Source organism: Vigna unguiculata, chromosome 6 (genome assembly GCF_004118075.2).
Source record: "Vigna unguiculata cultivar IT97K-499-35 chromosome 6, ASM411807v1, whole genome shotgun sequence".
In the NCBI taxonomy this organism is placed as follows: domain Eukaryota; kingdom Viridiplantae; phylum Streptophyta; class Magnoliopsida; order Fabales; family Fabaceae; genus Vigna; species Vigna unguiculata.
The window spans coordinates 21,026,893-21,043,865 of record NC_040284.1 but is presented as its reverse complement, the minus strand read 5'-3'; the positions used below and the strand labels follow the sequence as shown (position 1 = coordinate 21,043,865).

Genomic DNA, 16,973 nt, shown 5'->3' with positions numbered 1-16,973 from the left:
TGGATCGACGTTAGGTTAACCTCAGGCTCACGCACGCCACGCTGCACGCCTTTCGTACGACGCTGACGCATTACAAAACTATACAACAAATATTTACCCTACCCTATCACAAACATCACTTGATTTTTGTTTTCTTTTCTTTAATTTTTAATATTAATACCAATTACTTTTACTTAATTTCATTTTCATAATTCTTTAAATTTTTTAATAGATTTATTCAGTGCATGCTTACTTTTTATCAAACGAGACTGGGTTTGGTCCTTGGAAAGAAAAATATTTGTTAAGAAAATTAACTCTATTATATTGTAAATAAAATTAACATAAAAAATATTGAGGAATATACATGACACAAAATTAATTTTCCTATAATCAAACATCTTCTAATTTATATATTTATTTTCTCCCACTTTCAAACAGTGTAAAAGAATAGACTGTGTAAACTAAAGTGCGTGTGACTTGACTACAAATATGCAGTTTTAATCTTGTTCCGTACAAGTCGGCAGATTATTAAATAACTTTCATAAACCAGAATCTACTCACTAATCAACCATATTTAACAACACATATTCATTCGTTAATCAATTGATTAATTAAATTAATCATTCCAATATTATATTGGAGACTAGTCCATCAAAACCTAATTAATCATTTAAGATTATAAATGGGTGGTTACGTGTAAACCGTAGAAGCAAAGCGGTGTGTTAGCTAAAGCAACATAATTAAGTGGAATTAGGGATTCATAAGTTAATGACAGGACATTAATTTAATGAAGCTTTTGGGAACAATGCAACACTTGAGTTTTTTTTATTTATTTATTTTTTCAGTGTTAATTTATTTGAGATATGTTTCTGTCTGTGTTGTGTTGTGTGGCCGTGGGTGGCCCCTTTGTCTTTAGACATTAGATTCGAAAGTGAAAGTTAAACCCCACTAAACATGCTTTGCTTTACCCTAATTATGAATTTCCAAATTATTGGAAAAAGGTTGCCCTAAATTCCTAATGAAAGAGAGTCACTCCTATGAACATAAACAAAAGTCACTTTAGGGAAACCCATCTTGCTTCGGAACATATATATATATATATATATATATATATATATATATATATATATATATATATATATATATATATATATCCAAACTTCAAAATGATATAAAATTGTTCAGAAAGTGAAAACTCAAATGGGTTGCTCTTGAAAAAGCTAAGATGCACGCTTGATTTTAAAAGGGAAAATATATCATCAATTTCATCTTTGAAGTGTTATCATAGTAAAAACATTAAAATGGTGTAATATTTTTCAAAATCATCAAAACAGACAGATTTAAAAAAAATTTAAAATAATTTTATTGTAAAGAAGTTGTACTCAATTAACACGACTTCTTCAATCTATTTTAAAATCTACTTATTTTGAATAATTTGAAAAATAATTGTACCATTTTGTTGGTGTTGTTGTCCATTATCTTCTCTTTTGAATTGCTAGGGAAATGACAGTCAATCAAAAGCTGGAGCATAGTGGGTTGCATAGTTGATGAATTTGGAGTCATAATTATGGGTGAAAAAGGAGAAAGTAAACTTGGAGTCCAGGTTTTAATCTAAAGAGATAGTGTGGAAATCACTAAAAACAAAATGAAGGGTAAAAGAAAGATGAATAATGAAAATTAGGTGATGTGAGAGATTTTAATTTTACATATAAAAATAACAATACCTTAACCTATATAAATAGGAGGAGTGGACACAAAAAGCTAGAGACAAAAAACACATTCCATTATTAATCTAACTTTTGTCTACTATTATTATTGAAGCCTAGGTTATTGATGAATCTGATAAAGAACATTCTCCCTAGTTTCAATCTCTCTCTTTCTACTTCCACTCTTCCTTTTTCTTTCTCTCTCTTTCCACCACCTTTTTTTTTGTATTTTATTGTATTTTGTTTTTCTTTCTACCTCCTGCATATAAATCATTATCATAATGAAGTCTATGCCAAACCATTCTTGTTGTAGTACTTGTATTACTTCTCGTTGGTTGCACTGTCTTGCTATTTGTATCTCGCGTACCTTGTTAAGCTTTGGGTTCGTTCCCTTTTACTTTTCTTTCTCTCAATCACCACACATCAAACACCTTCCGATCATCCTCGAAATCTCTTTGTTTCGGGTATGGAATTCAACAAGTTCAGAATCAGAAGCTACGAGGGGCAATATGATAGGGCTCAAGTGGAAGATCTTGAGAGAAGATGCGAGGTAGGGCCATCAGAAAGCGTGTTCCTCTTCACAGACACTATGGGTGACCCCATTTGTAGGATTCGGAACAGTCCAATGTACATGATGCTGGTAAGTGATATACAATACTATGCCAGCCACTACATGGCTTCAACACTTTCTTTTTCTTCTTCTTATTATTATATGTACGTGCTACAATTCCCGCAATTCCCACAATTCTCATTGTTCTTGTTTGATCATCATGTCCACCACTAACTGCTGAATTTGGTGGTAGGTGGCAGAGTTGGAGAATGAACTGGTTGGTGTGATTCAAGGGTCTATAAAGCTGGTGACTGTTCATGGTCATCCCCCGAAGGATTTGGCAAAGGTGGGGTATGTCCTTGGCCTAAGGGTATCACCCCACCACAGAAGAAAAGGGATTGGCTCAAGCCTTGTGAGAAGGCTAGAAGAATGGTTCAGTTCCAAGGACGTGGACTATGCATACATGGCAACAGAGAAAGACAACCAAGCCTCGGTTAGTCTCTTCATGGACAAGTTTGGCTACACCAAGTTTAGGACTCCGGCAATTCTTGTGAACCCTGTGAACCATCATTGCTTTCAAGTATCACCCAACATTGAGATTGCAAGGTTGAAGGTTGACCAAGCCGAATACCTCTACAGAAGATTCATGGGGTCCACAGAGTTTTTTCCCAATGACATAGGTAACATACTTAGGAACAAGCTGAGTTTGGGGACATGGGTGGCTTATTTGAAGGGAGATATTGGTTGGGGGGATTTTGGGTCAGATGGACAAGTCCCTAATAGTTGGGCAATGCTGAGTGTATGGAACAGTGGGGAGATATTCAAACTGAGGCTTGGGAAAGCACCATTCTCTTGCTTGTTATGCACCAAGAGTTGGTGGTTGATTGATAAAATCTTCCCATGTTTGAAACTTCCAACCATACCTGATTTCTTCAACCCATTTGGGTTCTATTTCATGTATGGGGTGCACCATGAAGGGCCATTCTCAGGGAAGCTGGTGAGAGCCTTGTGCCAATTCGTACACAACATGGCTGCAGAATCCAAGGATGAGAATTGCAAGATCATTGTGACTGAAGTTGGAGGAAGAGACGAGCTCAACCATCACATTCCACATTGGAAACTGCTCTCGTGCCCAGAGGACTTGTGGTGCATAAAGCCCTTGAAAAATGAAGGGACAAATAACAAGTTCCACGAATTAACCAAAACCCCACCAACAAGAGCTCTTTTTGTAGACCCAAGAGAGGTTTAATTAATGCATGATCTCAAAAAAAACACATATATTAAAAAAAAAAAAAAGAGTAATAAAAGGGGGGACAAGAAAAAGCTTGGAAATATCTTCACCTTAATTTTCTTTCTTTTCTTTCCTTAGCTTTCTCCAAGAACCAAAACCCACCTCATGTATTGTGTGATAAGTCCATCCATCTCTCTTGGTGGGGGTTTTTCTCTGGTTCCTTTCACATCGGTGACACAAAATCTCAAAAGATATCCATAATTTTGGTGTCCTTCTTTGCAATTCCCATCTTCTGCCTCATGACTCTGACTACTCAATCACCATGGTGGTCCAAACTTTGTTCCTTCCCCTCAGGTAAAATTTTTAGCTGGACCCTCCTCACTCACTTTGTCGCATCTCATTGGGATATCATCTCCGTAACATGTATGTCATCACTGAAAAAAAAAAGAAAAGAAAAGAAAAAGAGATTTACTTTCTAGCCATTTTATATACATAGTGTGTGATCATGAAAGTAACCATTATTCTATTCCATTCAAGTCAGAGTTAGACAGCTTCTGTTCCAAGATAAAGGGGGAAAGAAAAAATGCATGTGACTGTCAAGGGGTTGGTTTCTTCTTCATTTGTGCTCGAGCATTGTTGTCCCTAACTGCATGAGGAATGTTAAAGTTTCCAAGGCTTGTGTTGGAATCACCCAAAAACACAACTGAGAGAGAGACTTTGCTTGGGTTTTCACTTTTTACCATTAAGGCAAATGTTGGTTAACTAGCTAGGGACCTTGCTCTTTGTTAGAACCATATAAAGAGTGACTTGGACTATTAAAGTTAGTGGCTTTGTATTTAGAAAGATTCTGTAATTGTTCTACTTCTGTTCAGTGTGACCATGGAATAGCACTCATGAAACTTCTGCAATAAATGATTGAGACATTACATTACATTTATCGACTCATTTCTCATCATCAATATTTTTCAGTCAAAACAGTTTACAATTTATGAAAACGTTAAATTTCATTATCAAATTTGAAACTAAGCTTAGAATATGCAAAGGTTGTGGCTTTAGTCATGCTCCTTTAATTTTCCAAAATTTTTTCTGTCCACATTTGATAAAATAGACATTTAGACCACTTTGGGTTTGAGCAAGGAAAGTTTTCCTTGATTTCACACTAAATTTTCTAAGCCAAGGGCCATGCATTGTCCTTCTTTTCTCTCCAAAACCAGTGTGCCGAAATAAACCTAAAGATGCAGAGAGCACCTAGACTTAGTAGCCTGAAAAAGAAGGGTCTCTGAAACTGAAGAAATTGAAGAAACATTGAACTTGAAGGTAGACTCAGGACCACTTTGATTAGTAATTCAGCAGTACTATCTATCTCCATAGAAAGCCAAAAACCAAAAGGTTTACGCAGGTCAAAATTTCTGTCATTTGTTTTGGACTTAGTGCTTGTCGTCAAGTGGAGGAAGCTACCTTTGCTTGCTGTTTTTAGTTTTCGCAAACAATTATTATGTCATGCACTTTAATTCCTGCTTCTGTTCAAAGACATTTCATGGCTTTGATGCCAATCAATACCAACCATAATAATACCTCACCAAAATTTGTTTTAAGGGATGTGATGAGAGAAAAATTTAATCATAGTGTTAACTAATAAAAAAATTGTATATTTTTTGTATTTCAGTATCCCGATTGAACAATATTCTTTTGTGTATATATATATATATATATATATATATATATATATATATATATATATTTTATTTCAGTCTTTTCTACTTTAGGGTCCAACATTGTTTACATTGGTTCATAAAGCACTTGGAAAATTCTTTCTTCCTCCAACCAGTTTCATCGTGAACCTCTACAAGGTGTTGGAAAAGACTAAATTGTGCATAGGTTATATTTTTGGATTGCGTAAATTTGAAAACATATTATGGATTCTACTATATCCAAAATTTACAAATATATTTTGGACTACACAATAAAAAAATGGTATATACCCAATTCAAAACACATTTTTAAAACTAAAAATAAGTTTAGTTTATGGATTAGGTAATAGGAAAAACATTTTCATGTTAACAAATATATTATAAATGAGCTACTGTAAAAACACATTATAAATCGTAGAATTACAAATGCATGTCCATATTATATAATTCGAAAACGTATTTTAGATTATATAATTTGAAATACATTTTCTGAGTACCTAATCTGAAAAAGTATCATAGGTTATATAATTCATAATTTATTTTTATATTACAATATCTCAGAATATATCTTACAATATATAATCTAAAGTGTATTTTCAGATTATACAATCTATAATACATTTTTAAATTTAGAAATACATTTTGGATTGTATACTAAATATATTTACAGATTATGTAATTTAAAATATACTTTCTATTTTAAAACTGTAAATTCTAAAATGTTTTTGTATATTATTGAATCTAAAATTTCTGACCTATCAACAATATGGACTTTTACTGCACCTCTGAATGTGGAAGAAGAAACTATAAGAGTGCTTAAAGAAATAGCCCATTTGGAATGAAAATGAGACACTGAGACAGGCCCAAAAGGGAACATATAAAATGAGAAAGGCTTAACAAAGAAAAACCAATGAAAGAGACAAAAAAACAGAGGATCTTGGAAGCCTTAATTAGCTGATTATATTTTATATTAAGAATTAGCCATATATATATATATATATATTAATGCTCAACCAATATATATTATATTATTTTATATATTTTTGATAAGCTTATTCTGTCCTTTCATTTAGCTTTTATCTTCTATTTCTAACCCAACAATCTAGCTTAAGTAGCAATACATTTGTTACTTCTTAGTTTTCACATTCACTCACTTCTCACCTTTGTTGTGGCATTGTTTAACTAATGTTATTGATGAACATGAAGGCGCGTACATGGTGGGATGATTGCACCTTGAGGATCACAAGGGTAACATCCTTGAGCATCACAAAGGTCAGAAGAGCCATGAGAATCACAGGCGTAAGAGCTATGAGAAGAACATAAGCACGAGTAATGAGGGTGACAAATTTAGAGAGCACGGATGAAGGACAAAACTTTCATGTGATTTTGTTGTTACTTTTATGTGATTATCTCAAATCGGTGTCTTTTTTTTTTTCACTTGGAAGAAGACTTGCTACTTGTATCTTTGTTAGTGTAATTTGACCTTTTTAGCAGTCATCTTTCCTTTTATCCTCTAATACAATACGCACACACCCCCTGCATTATATATTCCTCTAACCCCAAAATAAGTAAATAGTTTTTTTTTTGTCTAAGTCGTCAACAACATCTGAACAACTAAAATTTTCACATATCTCATCAACAGCATCCCATTAGCAACCTGATATTTTTCAGACACTAAATTAACTTCTGCAGAAATTTAAAAAGTTAGATTTCAAAGGAACTAATAGAGAAAAAAATTCTACAAAAAGAAATTGATTTTATTCTGTAATCCTCATCACATCTTCTACAGATTATGTGTATGTTGTAATGCTACACCCGCAGAATCTTTGGATACAAAAATGGATACAAACATAGAAAGAGCAACTAAGGGTGAAGTTCCTATCTATATTACAAACTCTGATGTGTTCATACGTCTATTGGGGAAGCATGATGGATACAAATAAACCACTTTCCACGAATCTTCTCAAACACATTTGTCACAAATTGTCCTCCCCATCTGCCTCCTTTTGTCTTCACAAATTCCACGCAAGTAACATATCCTATATCCCCTTTAACGTGAATCTTAATGTCTTCTAGCTTAACTTCTAGTGGAAACTCGTAGTTAGCCCATATAAAATTCCAGCTCTCAATGATATCATCATAACCAGTTATCCCCTTCAAACCAGGATGGACACAGCATACATCTTTCCTTTTCGCCCAGATGCCTTGCATAGCTGCAAGGTCACCATTCCTGAATGACTCATAAAACCGTCTGTTTGCACCAAATATCGCTGTCTTGCTACCTTTCTGAAGGTTTTTCAGCGTATCCCTTATTTGTGCTGCTCTTGCATAATTCTCTGCAGCTATGGCGTTCTCTAGCTCCTCCTCCAATTCCTCTTCATCCAATGCAACGTTCTCGCAATTCAATTTGCTCTCTGAGTCTTCTCTTTTTACTCTCAGTGTTCCCACTGATAGAATCCAAAGGCAGTTTTAGACAAGGAAATTGCTAAATTTGGCAAAATATCTCAATGTGAATTATAAAGTTTTAAGTAAAGTTACTTACTGAATCTTCCCATTTGCAACTTGAGAGATTGACCATGTAAAAGACATATTTGGTCTCCTCTTCCAAAACTTCTGCTCAGAACTAACTTGTTTGGAGTGCAGGAAGGCAAAGAAACATGATGCACCTTCTGAAAGCTATTGATGAATGAATGTGGCAAGACATTAAACTCCTTGATAGTAGAAGAAAGTCCCTTCATTCAAAAGATAAAATCAATGAACTGTGTTGCAATTTACTAAAGAAATACAGAATTGTTTAAAGGAAAGTTATAACTTCATCCTCACCCCTAATCAATCCATAAAGTCGATTTCTGTCAGCTAATTCACGGTCTATCTTATTTACAACAATGCAATGGAAAATATAAGCACATACAAACCTAATATATCATAGCTTCTAACAGAATCAGAAATCAATCCAAGATAGCATGCGGTCAATGAGAAAGCCTAATTTTATTTTCCAAAATTCTGTGTCAAATAGTTAAATTAAATCAAGATTCAATATCGGACTTCTTATCTAATATAACATTGATCAACACACAAATGCTCTCATAGAAATTTGCCAAGAACTGAAGCAGACTCTTCTCAATTCAGTCAAATGAAATATGTCAGCTTTTGGATTCAAAGAAAATAGGCAATTTACATTGAAGAGTAAGGTGGTTCCAAGAAGCGCCATAGTTCAAACTTCAAGAAGCTTATTCCACCAGAAAACAGAAAAAATGACTTTGATCAGCCGAGAAAAAAGAACAACAACTAGGAATGCTTATCCTGAAAATCACAAAAAAAAAAAAATATAATTACAAGCCTGCACTTAAGAAAGAATCAGAATTATATAAAAAATAAAAGCAAGAACATAAACAGATATTAATTCTTTCAAAGTTCAAGCATAAAGAACCAGAAAAATGACATTAGCAAAAAATCTTTCAAGTTCAAGAAAAATTCCCATTTCTGAGATCTTTACACCCAAGAATAAAACTCCAACATAAAGAAAGTATTCAACATTAAAGAATTAAACTCCAACATAAAGAAAGTATTCAATATTAAAAATAAAACTTTAAGCAATTGGGGTTTAGAATAATCACACAGAAGGAAAAACAATTTGGGTATCCGTGGAAACTTCGCTGTTCGAAGAAACGCCCAGAAACAGAAGAACAAGAACAGTAACTAGTATTAACTAAAAGAATATACAATAGAGGGAAAGCAATTAGAGTAACATTGCAAGAAAAAAATAAAAAACTGTGAGCAAGACGGAGTATAGATCACCAGAGAGAAAAGGAGCAAGCGCCAAAGAGAATTTAAGCTTCTTTGATTGAATGAACTGAAAGGGTAAGAATTCACCTATAAATGCACTGAAAGGAGAAGGGATACGGTGTCGTTTGTTTGCATGATAAACTAAGTTTTCACCGTGCTTAAACCCAGAAAATCAAGTTAAAAATTCTAACAAATAAAAAATTAAAAATGAAACTGATTTATTAATTATACATTATTATTATTATTATTATTATTATTATTTATAAAATGATTTTTTACATAGATAAATGTTAGACAAAAGTTGCTATAAAAAAATATTTAAAGAGAGTCATTTTTAACAAGCATCTCTTTCAGGTCTTTATTGAAGAAAAAAAAAATCATTTAAGTTAAAATCGAGGTTTATTGTATAAGTTCATTTGTAGAATTTGTTTCATATAATTTCTTTAATTTTTTTAATTTCTAATTTGTGGAGTTTTTTAATTTCTAATTTGTGCAGAAGTTATTTTATTTTCTTATTTTTCTCTCTAAAAGTCGTTACAGTGGTTACGGAGAGACTCGTTTAAATAAATAATTTTGTTTAAAGATAACAATATAAGAAAATGGACAAAGACGTATTCATTTAGATGAAACAATAAAAATAAAATATAAAAATATGTAACATAATTAATATATATATATATATATATATATATATATATATATATAATAAAATTGTTTGTTTTTATTGAATTTGATTCAAGTCTAATTAGAAAGATAGTCAATAAAAGTTTAAGGGGATATGTATTAAATCTGAATATAAAAATGAATGAGATAATAGAGAAAAAAATAGGATAAAAATTGAATGTAATGATTGAATCCATTATTATGAAATCTTATTATTTTAAAGATATTTAGAAATAATATTTTATAATATAATAATTAATTGTTTTCAAGTAATAAAATATGTTTAATGGATCTGTTTATTCATGTCTCAATAAATATATAAATCAGTCTTACAATCTTTCAACGTACAGTCTTATCATCATTTTTTCAAGGAAAGATAAGATACAGTTCGACTCTTGAAAAATTTATCTTCATCCTGGACACATATCGACTAAATTAGATAAAAATATTATTAATAAAACTTTAGTAACTTTTATAATGAATTATATATCTTTCTAAAATATACCTTTTCATCAATCAAGATCTTATTTCCAATAATTCTGTTACACTTTATCTCAAATTTCAATGAAAGATAACCTTGAAAAATGATTTCCGGAATAAAATAGTATTATGTAAATTTTAATTAATTAAACAATTGTTAGTTTGACTTATATTTAAATCCTGACCAGTAATATGTCAAAATGGGTCAGAATGTGCGATTCAATCTATTCATTCAATCTATTCACTATAGGTTCGGGTTGGATTGGGTTAAAATTTTTTAAAAAATTTCAATACAAGTTTATTTTTGACCTGACTCATCTAGAATTGAGTTCATCCGGGTCGAACCCGTGGTGAGCCAGGTTGGCTCACCAACCCACAGATAAAAGGGTCACACAAGTGCTTTTTTTTATTTATTTTTTATTAAGTTGGGCTTTACATTTGCGTTTTTTTATCTAACACATAAATAATTTATATTTTTTTATTTTGGTTTGTATTTGGATTGTATTAAAGTTTATTTAAATTTTAATTACAATTTAGTTTTGACGGAAACAAAAAATAAAAAAATTGTACTTTTTTTAATCAAGTGAACCCGTGAGCCAACCCGTTTAACTTGCCAATCCATGGTGGCCGGACCGAATTCAAATTTTTTTGACTCGCTAAAAAAGTGAGTCAGGTTGGATTGACTCACTAAATCATTAACCTATCAAAAGGGTTTGCGGTTGTTAATTTGTTGTTGAATGTGAACCTTTGCCCTTTGTTTTGTCTGTTGGTGTATTTGCTAGCATATTTTTTTTTTCTTTTTTTTTTCTGTATAAGGGTTGGGGCAACCCTATTGTCCCTATTTTCAATTCATATTTTTTATTGTTGATAAAAAAAAAAACCCGTAATGAATCGAGTCGAGTCGAACCGAGTTATTCCTTCTGACACTTCTATGAAAAAGTATGTTGTTCTTTATACGAGAAGAAAGTGACTTAATGTAAATAATTCTTTACTACTGTGTGATAAGTAATCATCAAACACAAATAAGATGGTTAAATTTTTAAAAATTTTGAAACTTATAGAAGGGTAATTTTTTACTAGTTGACCATATACAAATTTTGATATTTAAGCCATTGAATTCTTTACATTATATTTCTCACCTTCGTTTAACGGAAAATTTGATAATATCTTTTAGAAATTTAAACATTAAATTTGAATTTATTTTATTTTAAATTATTTTACTTTATAAATATTTTCTTTAAATGCAATCATTTTAAGTTTACTATTTTTTTTCATTTAGATAAAATATTTCGATTATCACCAAAAACAAAAAAAGTTATTAAATATCAAACAATAGTTGATAATTCAAAAATACTAATAATAATTATTCTTTTGTTGTTTTTTTTTTAACAAAAAAATTTCATGACATATGTTTGTGAAGATTTTTCCTTTTTAATTATAATTACAATTCTATTCTTAGAAGATACTTGGAAAGGTAGATGAATGAAGGATATTTAAATCATTTTAGACTTCAATCTTTAAGTGATGTAGGACTATTTTATGTGGTAAAAACAAAAACTTTTTTAATTTAACATATTCAAAAAATAATTATAACAATTTATTAAAAAAATAACATTTATATTGATGAGAACAACTAATTGTTATAATCAACACAAAGTAATAACCATGATATGTGAATAAGAAATATTAATTTACATCTACAGAAAATAGTATTCTCATTTTGATTGAGAAAACTATAAATATCAAACCCGAAATGCCATGCTTTATATAACAAAATTAATCCTAACATTTAAATAAAAAACATCTCTTATCCAAAATTAATAAAAAAAATCTTTTAATTAACATAAATAAATAAATAGTTATCTGAAACTAGTTATGTCATAGAAACCCCGACTATAAAGTCAAAACTGAACTGAAAGAAAATATTAAAAATAAAAAAACACGTGACTTTATTAAAAATACATAGAATTTCATTTTTTTATAGGATTATAAATTTGTTTATTTTAAGTAATTGAATTATTATCATAAAATTCAAAATATTTAAATTTTTATTTTAAAATTCCCTGTCTAAATTATATATATTTATATATTCATAAAATTAATTTTAAATAATTAAACATTAGTCCAATACAAAACAAATAAAACAAATTGAGAACGAAAAATAAGTGTAACACCTAAAAGTTATAGTAATATGTACTCTTAGAGCATTACTTGGAGACAAATAAAATTCACATATTATCTATAATTGTAATTGCAGTGCTTTAAAACATAAATGATACATTTTTCAAAAATTATAATATACATCATCACATAAGGTTTTTACCATTATAAATTTTGAGTAATCTTTCCTCGTGTTAGTACCACCATTTGTTCCTACTCCTATTCACATATTAATATTTGATTATTGTAGAAAAGAAAGCACACACAAAGAAGAAAAACAACGTAAAAAGAGAAAGACAAAGATAAACTAATGCATTTTAAAAAATAAACTCTATATAAATACACTTCCTACAATAAATAGAAAAACCCTAAAAAAAATAATTATGAACTAAGGTGGCACCTGGTCTTTTCAAATTCTCCATTCATTTCACGACTCTTGATTTACCTTGAATGCGTTGTTCCCTTTGAAGACAAGTTTCTCTTCGCCGGCGTAAAAGGTGCGTACATCCCCTTGTACTAAAGAAAATCATTCTTTTAATCTTCTATATCCATTTCTTGATTGATGATAAAGTAGGGAATTAATACATATATAGTTCTAAACTGTGTCTGCAAATTTCTCAAGAACATTGCAAGAAACAAGAGATAAATAGAGTTGATGGCTGCAACCACGGTTGTGGCGGGTCAAAAAGCCATGATAGGTACATGATGGGGCTTGGTATTAGTTTCAGGTTTATATGTTTTAGAAACTGCATCAATATAGGTTTTCAAACAAAAAATGCTTAATCGATGATTTTCTTAGTGATAATATATATATCTATGATTTCTTGGAAGTTGCTTTCTTGCCATATTTGCATCGACATTAATAAACTCGGTAAAAAGACTCTCAGAAAATGGCAGAGAACCACCACAGTGAAGATGACTATGAATCTCATTACGGTGGTTCCGATGGCAACAGCGGGGAAGATAGCTATGAACATGACTTTGAAGATGACTTTGAAGATGACTATGAAGATGACTTTGATGATACCTATGGCTACGGTGAAGATGACTATAAAGATGACTTTGGATCTGATTTTGATGGCTCTGATAGCAGTGAATATAGTGGTTTCACTTTGAATAACAGTGACCATATCAGTGAGAGTGAGTATGAATCTCATTACGGTGGCTCCAGTGGCATTATTGGGGAAGATAGCTTTGAAGATGAATCTGGATCTGATTTGGGCGGCACCAGTGACTACAGTGAAGATGATTTTGAATCTGATCTTGGTGGCTATTGTAGCAGTGAATGCCGCCGTGGTGGAAGCATTGGCGATGACTATGGATACAGTTATGGTTTCCATGGCTTCTTGAGTGACGATGAATATGGCTATGATGACTGTTGGAATGATTATGAATCTGATTTCAGCTACTCTGAAGATACCTGTTGTGATTATTTTTGAATGAGGCCATCATAAAGTTAAGGTGAGAATGCTTTTGACTTTAATATTAATAATTGTTTGTTTATGTGTATGTAGTGATTATTTGGTATATAGTTTTATTTTTTCAGCAAAGAAAAAAAATTATAATGTGTTATCTTTAATCATTACATTTGATAAGCCTGGTATTTTCTATTTCAAACTAGTTAACGTTTGAAATATTCATTTGATCTTGTTTGTCTATCTTTGCAGGTGGTTGTGGAACCATTGCAGTGAAGTCTTTTTGTATAACACCTTAAAGTTAGAGATATTCAGTAGTTATGTGTGCTGTGCTCGCTGATTAATTAGTTACTGATTCTATGTTTTGAGTTTTAGACAAGTATTTCGCATTTTATTATGGAGTTATGAACCTTTTTAAAAATAGCTAACATAATCTTGCGTAATATTCAGATTGAATCCGACGATGTTTGTTTTTTTGTTTTATATGTGTTTATGTTTAATGATTTTGATTGAACTTGCCCATAATTTAAACACTAGTTAAATTTTTACGTCTCAAATATCCTAAACTAAGTTATACTCCATTTTTGACAAATATGTCAAAATAGTTTTGATCAAATTGATTTGTAATAAATTAGAGGAAACAGTAATTGGAAGTAATTGAAATTATTTGGAAATGAAAACATTTTTAAGTCATAGAATTCATTTTACTTTTATTTTATTTTTAAATATTTTTATTTATATATATTCTTTATCTCTTTTTTTATTAAAATCTATTTTACTTTTCACCTATATGATCATTTATCTTTTCTATCCTCCAAATAAGGTCATTTTGAGTATCACTAAACTTTAACATCTCAGTTGTGTTAACACCCCAAAGCTCATCAATAATTTGCTATTACATGAAAATTTATTAAAAAGAAAAAATAATTAAAAAGAATAAAAAACATAGGGGAATCACACCAAACTCATGATAAGAATTAAATTTTACAAAACATAGACAAAGAATTTAAATAAGTACATGGAGGTAAAACATTAAACTACTTATGTTGATCTCTATGAATCAAAGCTAGATTAAGTAACTTATTGGCACAATGATTTCCTTCACAACAAACATAAACAATTTTGAACTGCATATGCTTACAAAATTGCAAGCACACCATTTTCTTCTATGACTCAAAGAAACCACTTGTTGATCAAAAAAATAATGACATACTAAAGAAGAACCACTCTTCAACCAAAGCCTTTAAAAGCCATCACATGAAGCTAGGCCAAAACAACCTCTAACTGCACCATTAATATTCACCTAAGGCCAATTGGAAGATGTAACTTGCCATACTACTTCCATAAATGAAACAACATATCTTTCCCTAGTTTAAATATTAAAAATTTTTAGCACAAAAAAACCAAAGACAATATTACTGATATGTTTCTTATATTTATTTCGAGTCATATGCTCTAATTCCTTAATTTAAAATAAGTAGAAGGAATCACAATTTAATATTGAAATCTACTATGATTTCTCAGCCTCCAAATCATCCTAAAAATTGTAGTAGTGACAATCACTTTAAATAAATGACTACAAGGAAACTTTATAAACTGCAGAACCAAATCCAAAAAAGAAAATTGCAAATTCTGAAAAACTTTCTCAACAATCATTATGCCCACAACCGTATAATAATAGAGTAATGAAAGAACAAATTAGAGAAAAATTCAACATTATTACCACACAATGAACACATAGAGCATAAAACCACTATTTTTCTTAACCTCCAAATAAATATGTAAACGACCAGACAACAACTTCAAAAGAACCAAAATTTTAGTTGGTGGTATCTCATCCAACCAAATCAATTTTCCCCATCAACACACTTCCCTTTCCAATAAGCAAGTTTCTTACAAATCTTATTAACCAAAGGTTGAAAAAATTGTGCCTTAGGAGCTCCAACAAAAATTGACACACCCAAGTACGTAAAATGAAGATATCCTTGATTATAAGAGAGAAGTCTTTTGAGATGACAAGTAGAAACATCAACGATATAAACGAGATTTTTAACAAGACTCACCCATTGACCCGAAGAAATACAATATTCATGCAAGAAAGATTTCAAATGTTGTAGGGTAGTAGTATCTCTTCTAAAGAAAATAAATATATTATCAACATAGAAAGTATGAGAAGGAAATTGTATCCCCCGAAGACCAACCATTGGAAGCATAAGCTTTTTAGAAATAAGATCTAAGGTGCCCCTACTCAAAATCACCTAAACAAAACAAAATAACAAAGGAGAGAGGGGATCTCCCTATCTAACCCCTCTATCACAAGTGAAGTAACCAACCAAACTACCATTAACCTGGATACGAAGATGAACAAATTACAAGATTTGAACAATCCACTTCAAAAAGCCTTCATGAAAACCAAAACTGTGCAACACTTGAATTAAGAAATGTCAATTGATGGTATCAAAAGCCTTGATTATATCAATCTTGATCGCTATATTACCATCGTTAACCTTTTTAGATAAAACATTAGCCTCAAAAGTAATACAAATACAATCTTTAACACTCCTCCCTTTAATGAAATCATTTTGACTAAGGGAGATAATCCTACTAGTAATCACCATAAGCTTATCAACTAAAATTTTTGTAATGATTTTGAAAAGAAAATTAGCCATTGATATAGGACAAGAATCAGTTATACGATCTGTTGCATTAACTTTAGGAATAAGAAAAACAATATTCAAATGCATACCAAGGAAGATATAACCCTTTTGAAAGAATTGTTGGACAATTTTACAAATATCAACACAAGCAATATTCCAAAAAGAGTGATAAAAACATCCACCAAAGTCATTTGAGCCATAGCCACTATCACCATTAAGAGAAAAACTGCATGCATCACCTCATCAAGATCAGGGTATTTAAGCAAAAAATTATCTTCATCCTAACAAAATACTGTATAGAAGTAATAGAAACATCAAAAGTAGTTAAAGCAATATAAAATTATTATAAAAAGACAAAATAAAATCTTCGATCATATTTGGATCGAGTCAAAAAAATCCAATTTTGTTCGGATCACTTAAAATTTACTTTTAAGTTAAAAAGAAATAATAAACATTGAAATAGTTTTTTAAAGAAAAAGGATAATAAAAATAAAGAATATGAATAATAACAATTATATCAAAAAATGAAAAATAATAAAATAATAGAAAACAAAAAAAATATTGAAAATTTAATTATCACAAAATAAAAATTTTGAAGATTAGAAAATTAAAAATAAAAAATAAAAGAGAGAAAATCAGAATTTTTTATTTTTTA

General features: G+C 30.5%; 2 protein-coding genes across 3 annotated transcripts; one reads left to right on the top strand and one right to left on the bottom strand.

Annotated features, from left to right (window-relative positions):
* Positions 1-1,770: 1,770 nt before the first annotated feature.
* Positions 1,771-4,397, top strand: LOC114189240 (probable N-acetyltransferase HLS1-like). Its single transcript, XM_028077959.1, has 2 exons — positions 1,771-2,325; positions 2,489-4,397. The coding sequence occupies exons 1-2, from the start codon at positions 2,152-2,154 to the stop codon at positions 3,482-3,484; spliced, it is 1,170 nt and encodes a 389-aa protein (XP_027933760.1). The 5' UTR covers positions 1,771-2,151; the 3' UTR covers positions 3,485-4,397.
* Positions 4,398-6,893: 2,496 nt separating this feature from the next.
* LOC114187172 lies at positions 6,894-9,078 on the bottom strand. Of its 2 annotated transcripts, none has more exons than XM_028075333.1 (4): positions 8,956-9,078; positions 8,336-8,460; positions 7,700-7,889; positions 6,894-7,604 (listed from the first exon to the last, which is right to left on the bottom strand). In XM_028075333.1, the coding sequence occupies exons 2-4, from the start codon at positions 8,366-8,368 to the stop codon at positions 7,063-7,065; spliced, it is 765 nt and encodes a 254-aa protein (XP_027931134.1). In that variant the 5' UTR covers positions 8,369-8,460; positions 8,956-9,078; the 3' UTR covers positions 6,894-7,062. The 2 variants fall into 2 exon arrangements, with proteins under 2 accessions (XP_027931134.1, XP_027931135.1); XM_028075334.1 differs by having other exon boundaries at positions 7,700-7,868.
* Positions 9,079-16,973: the final 7,895 nt, after the last annotated feature.

What these genes read in the sequence shown, in the direction of transcription:
- LOC114189240 (XM_028077959.1), top strand. Translation starts at nt 2,152, where the DNA reads ATGGAATTCAACAAGTTCAGAATCAGAAGCTACGAGGGGCAATATGAT. An exon ending in GTCCAATGTACATGATGCTG is followed by an intron (nt 2,326 to 2,488) that starts GTAAGTGATATA and finishes ATTTGGTGGTAG; the next exon opens with GTGGCAGAGTTGGAGAATGA.
- LOC114187172 (XM_028075333.1), bottom strand. Translation starts at nt 8,368, where the DNA reads ATGGCGCTTCTTGGAACCACCTTACTCTTCAAT. An exon ending in GAACCACCTTACTCTTCAAT is followed by an intron (nt 7,890 to 8,335) that starts GTAAATTGCCTA and finishes TTTTGAATGAAG; the next exon opens with GGACTTTCTTCTACTATCAA. An exon ending in GTTGCAAATGGGAAGATTCA is followed by an intron (nt 7,605 to 7,699) that starts GTAAGTAACTTT and finishes GGATTCTATCAG; the next exon opens with TGGGAACACTGAGAGTAAAA.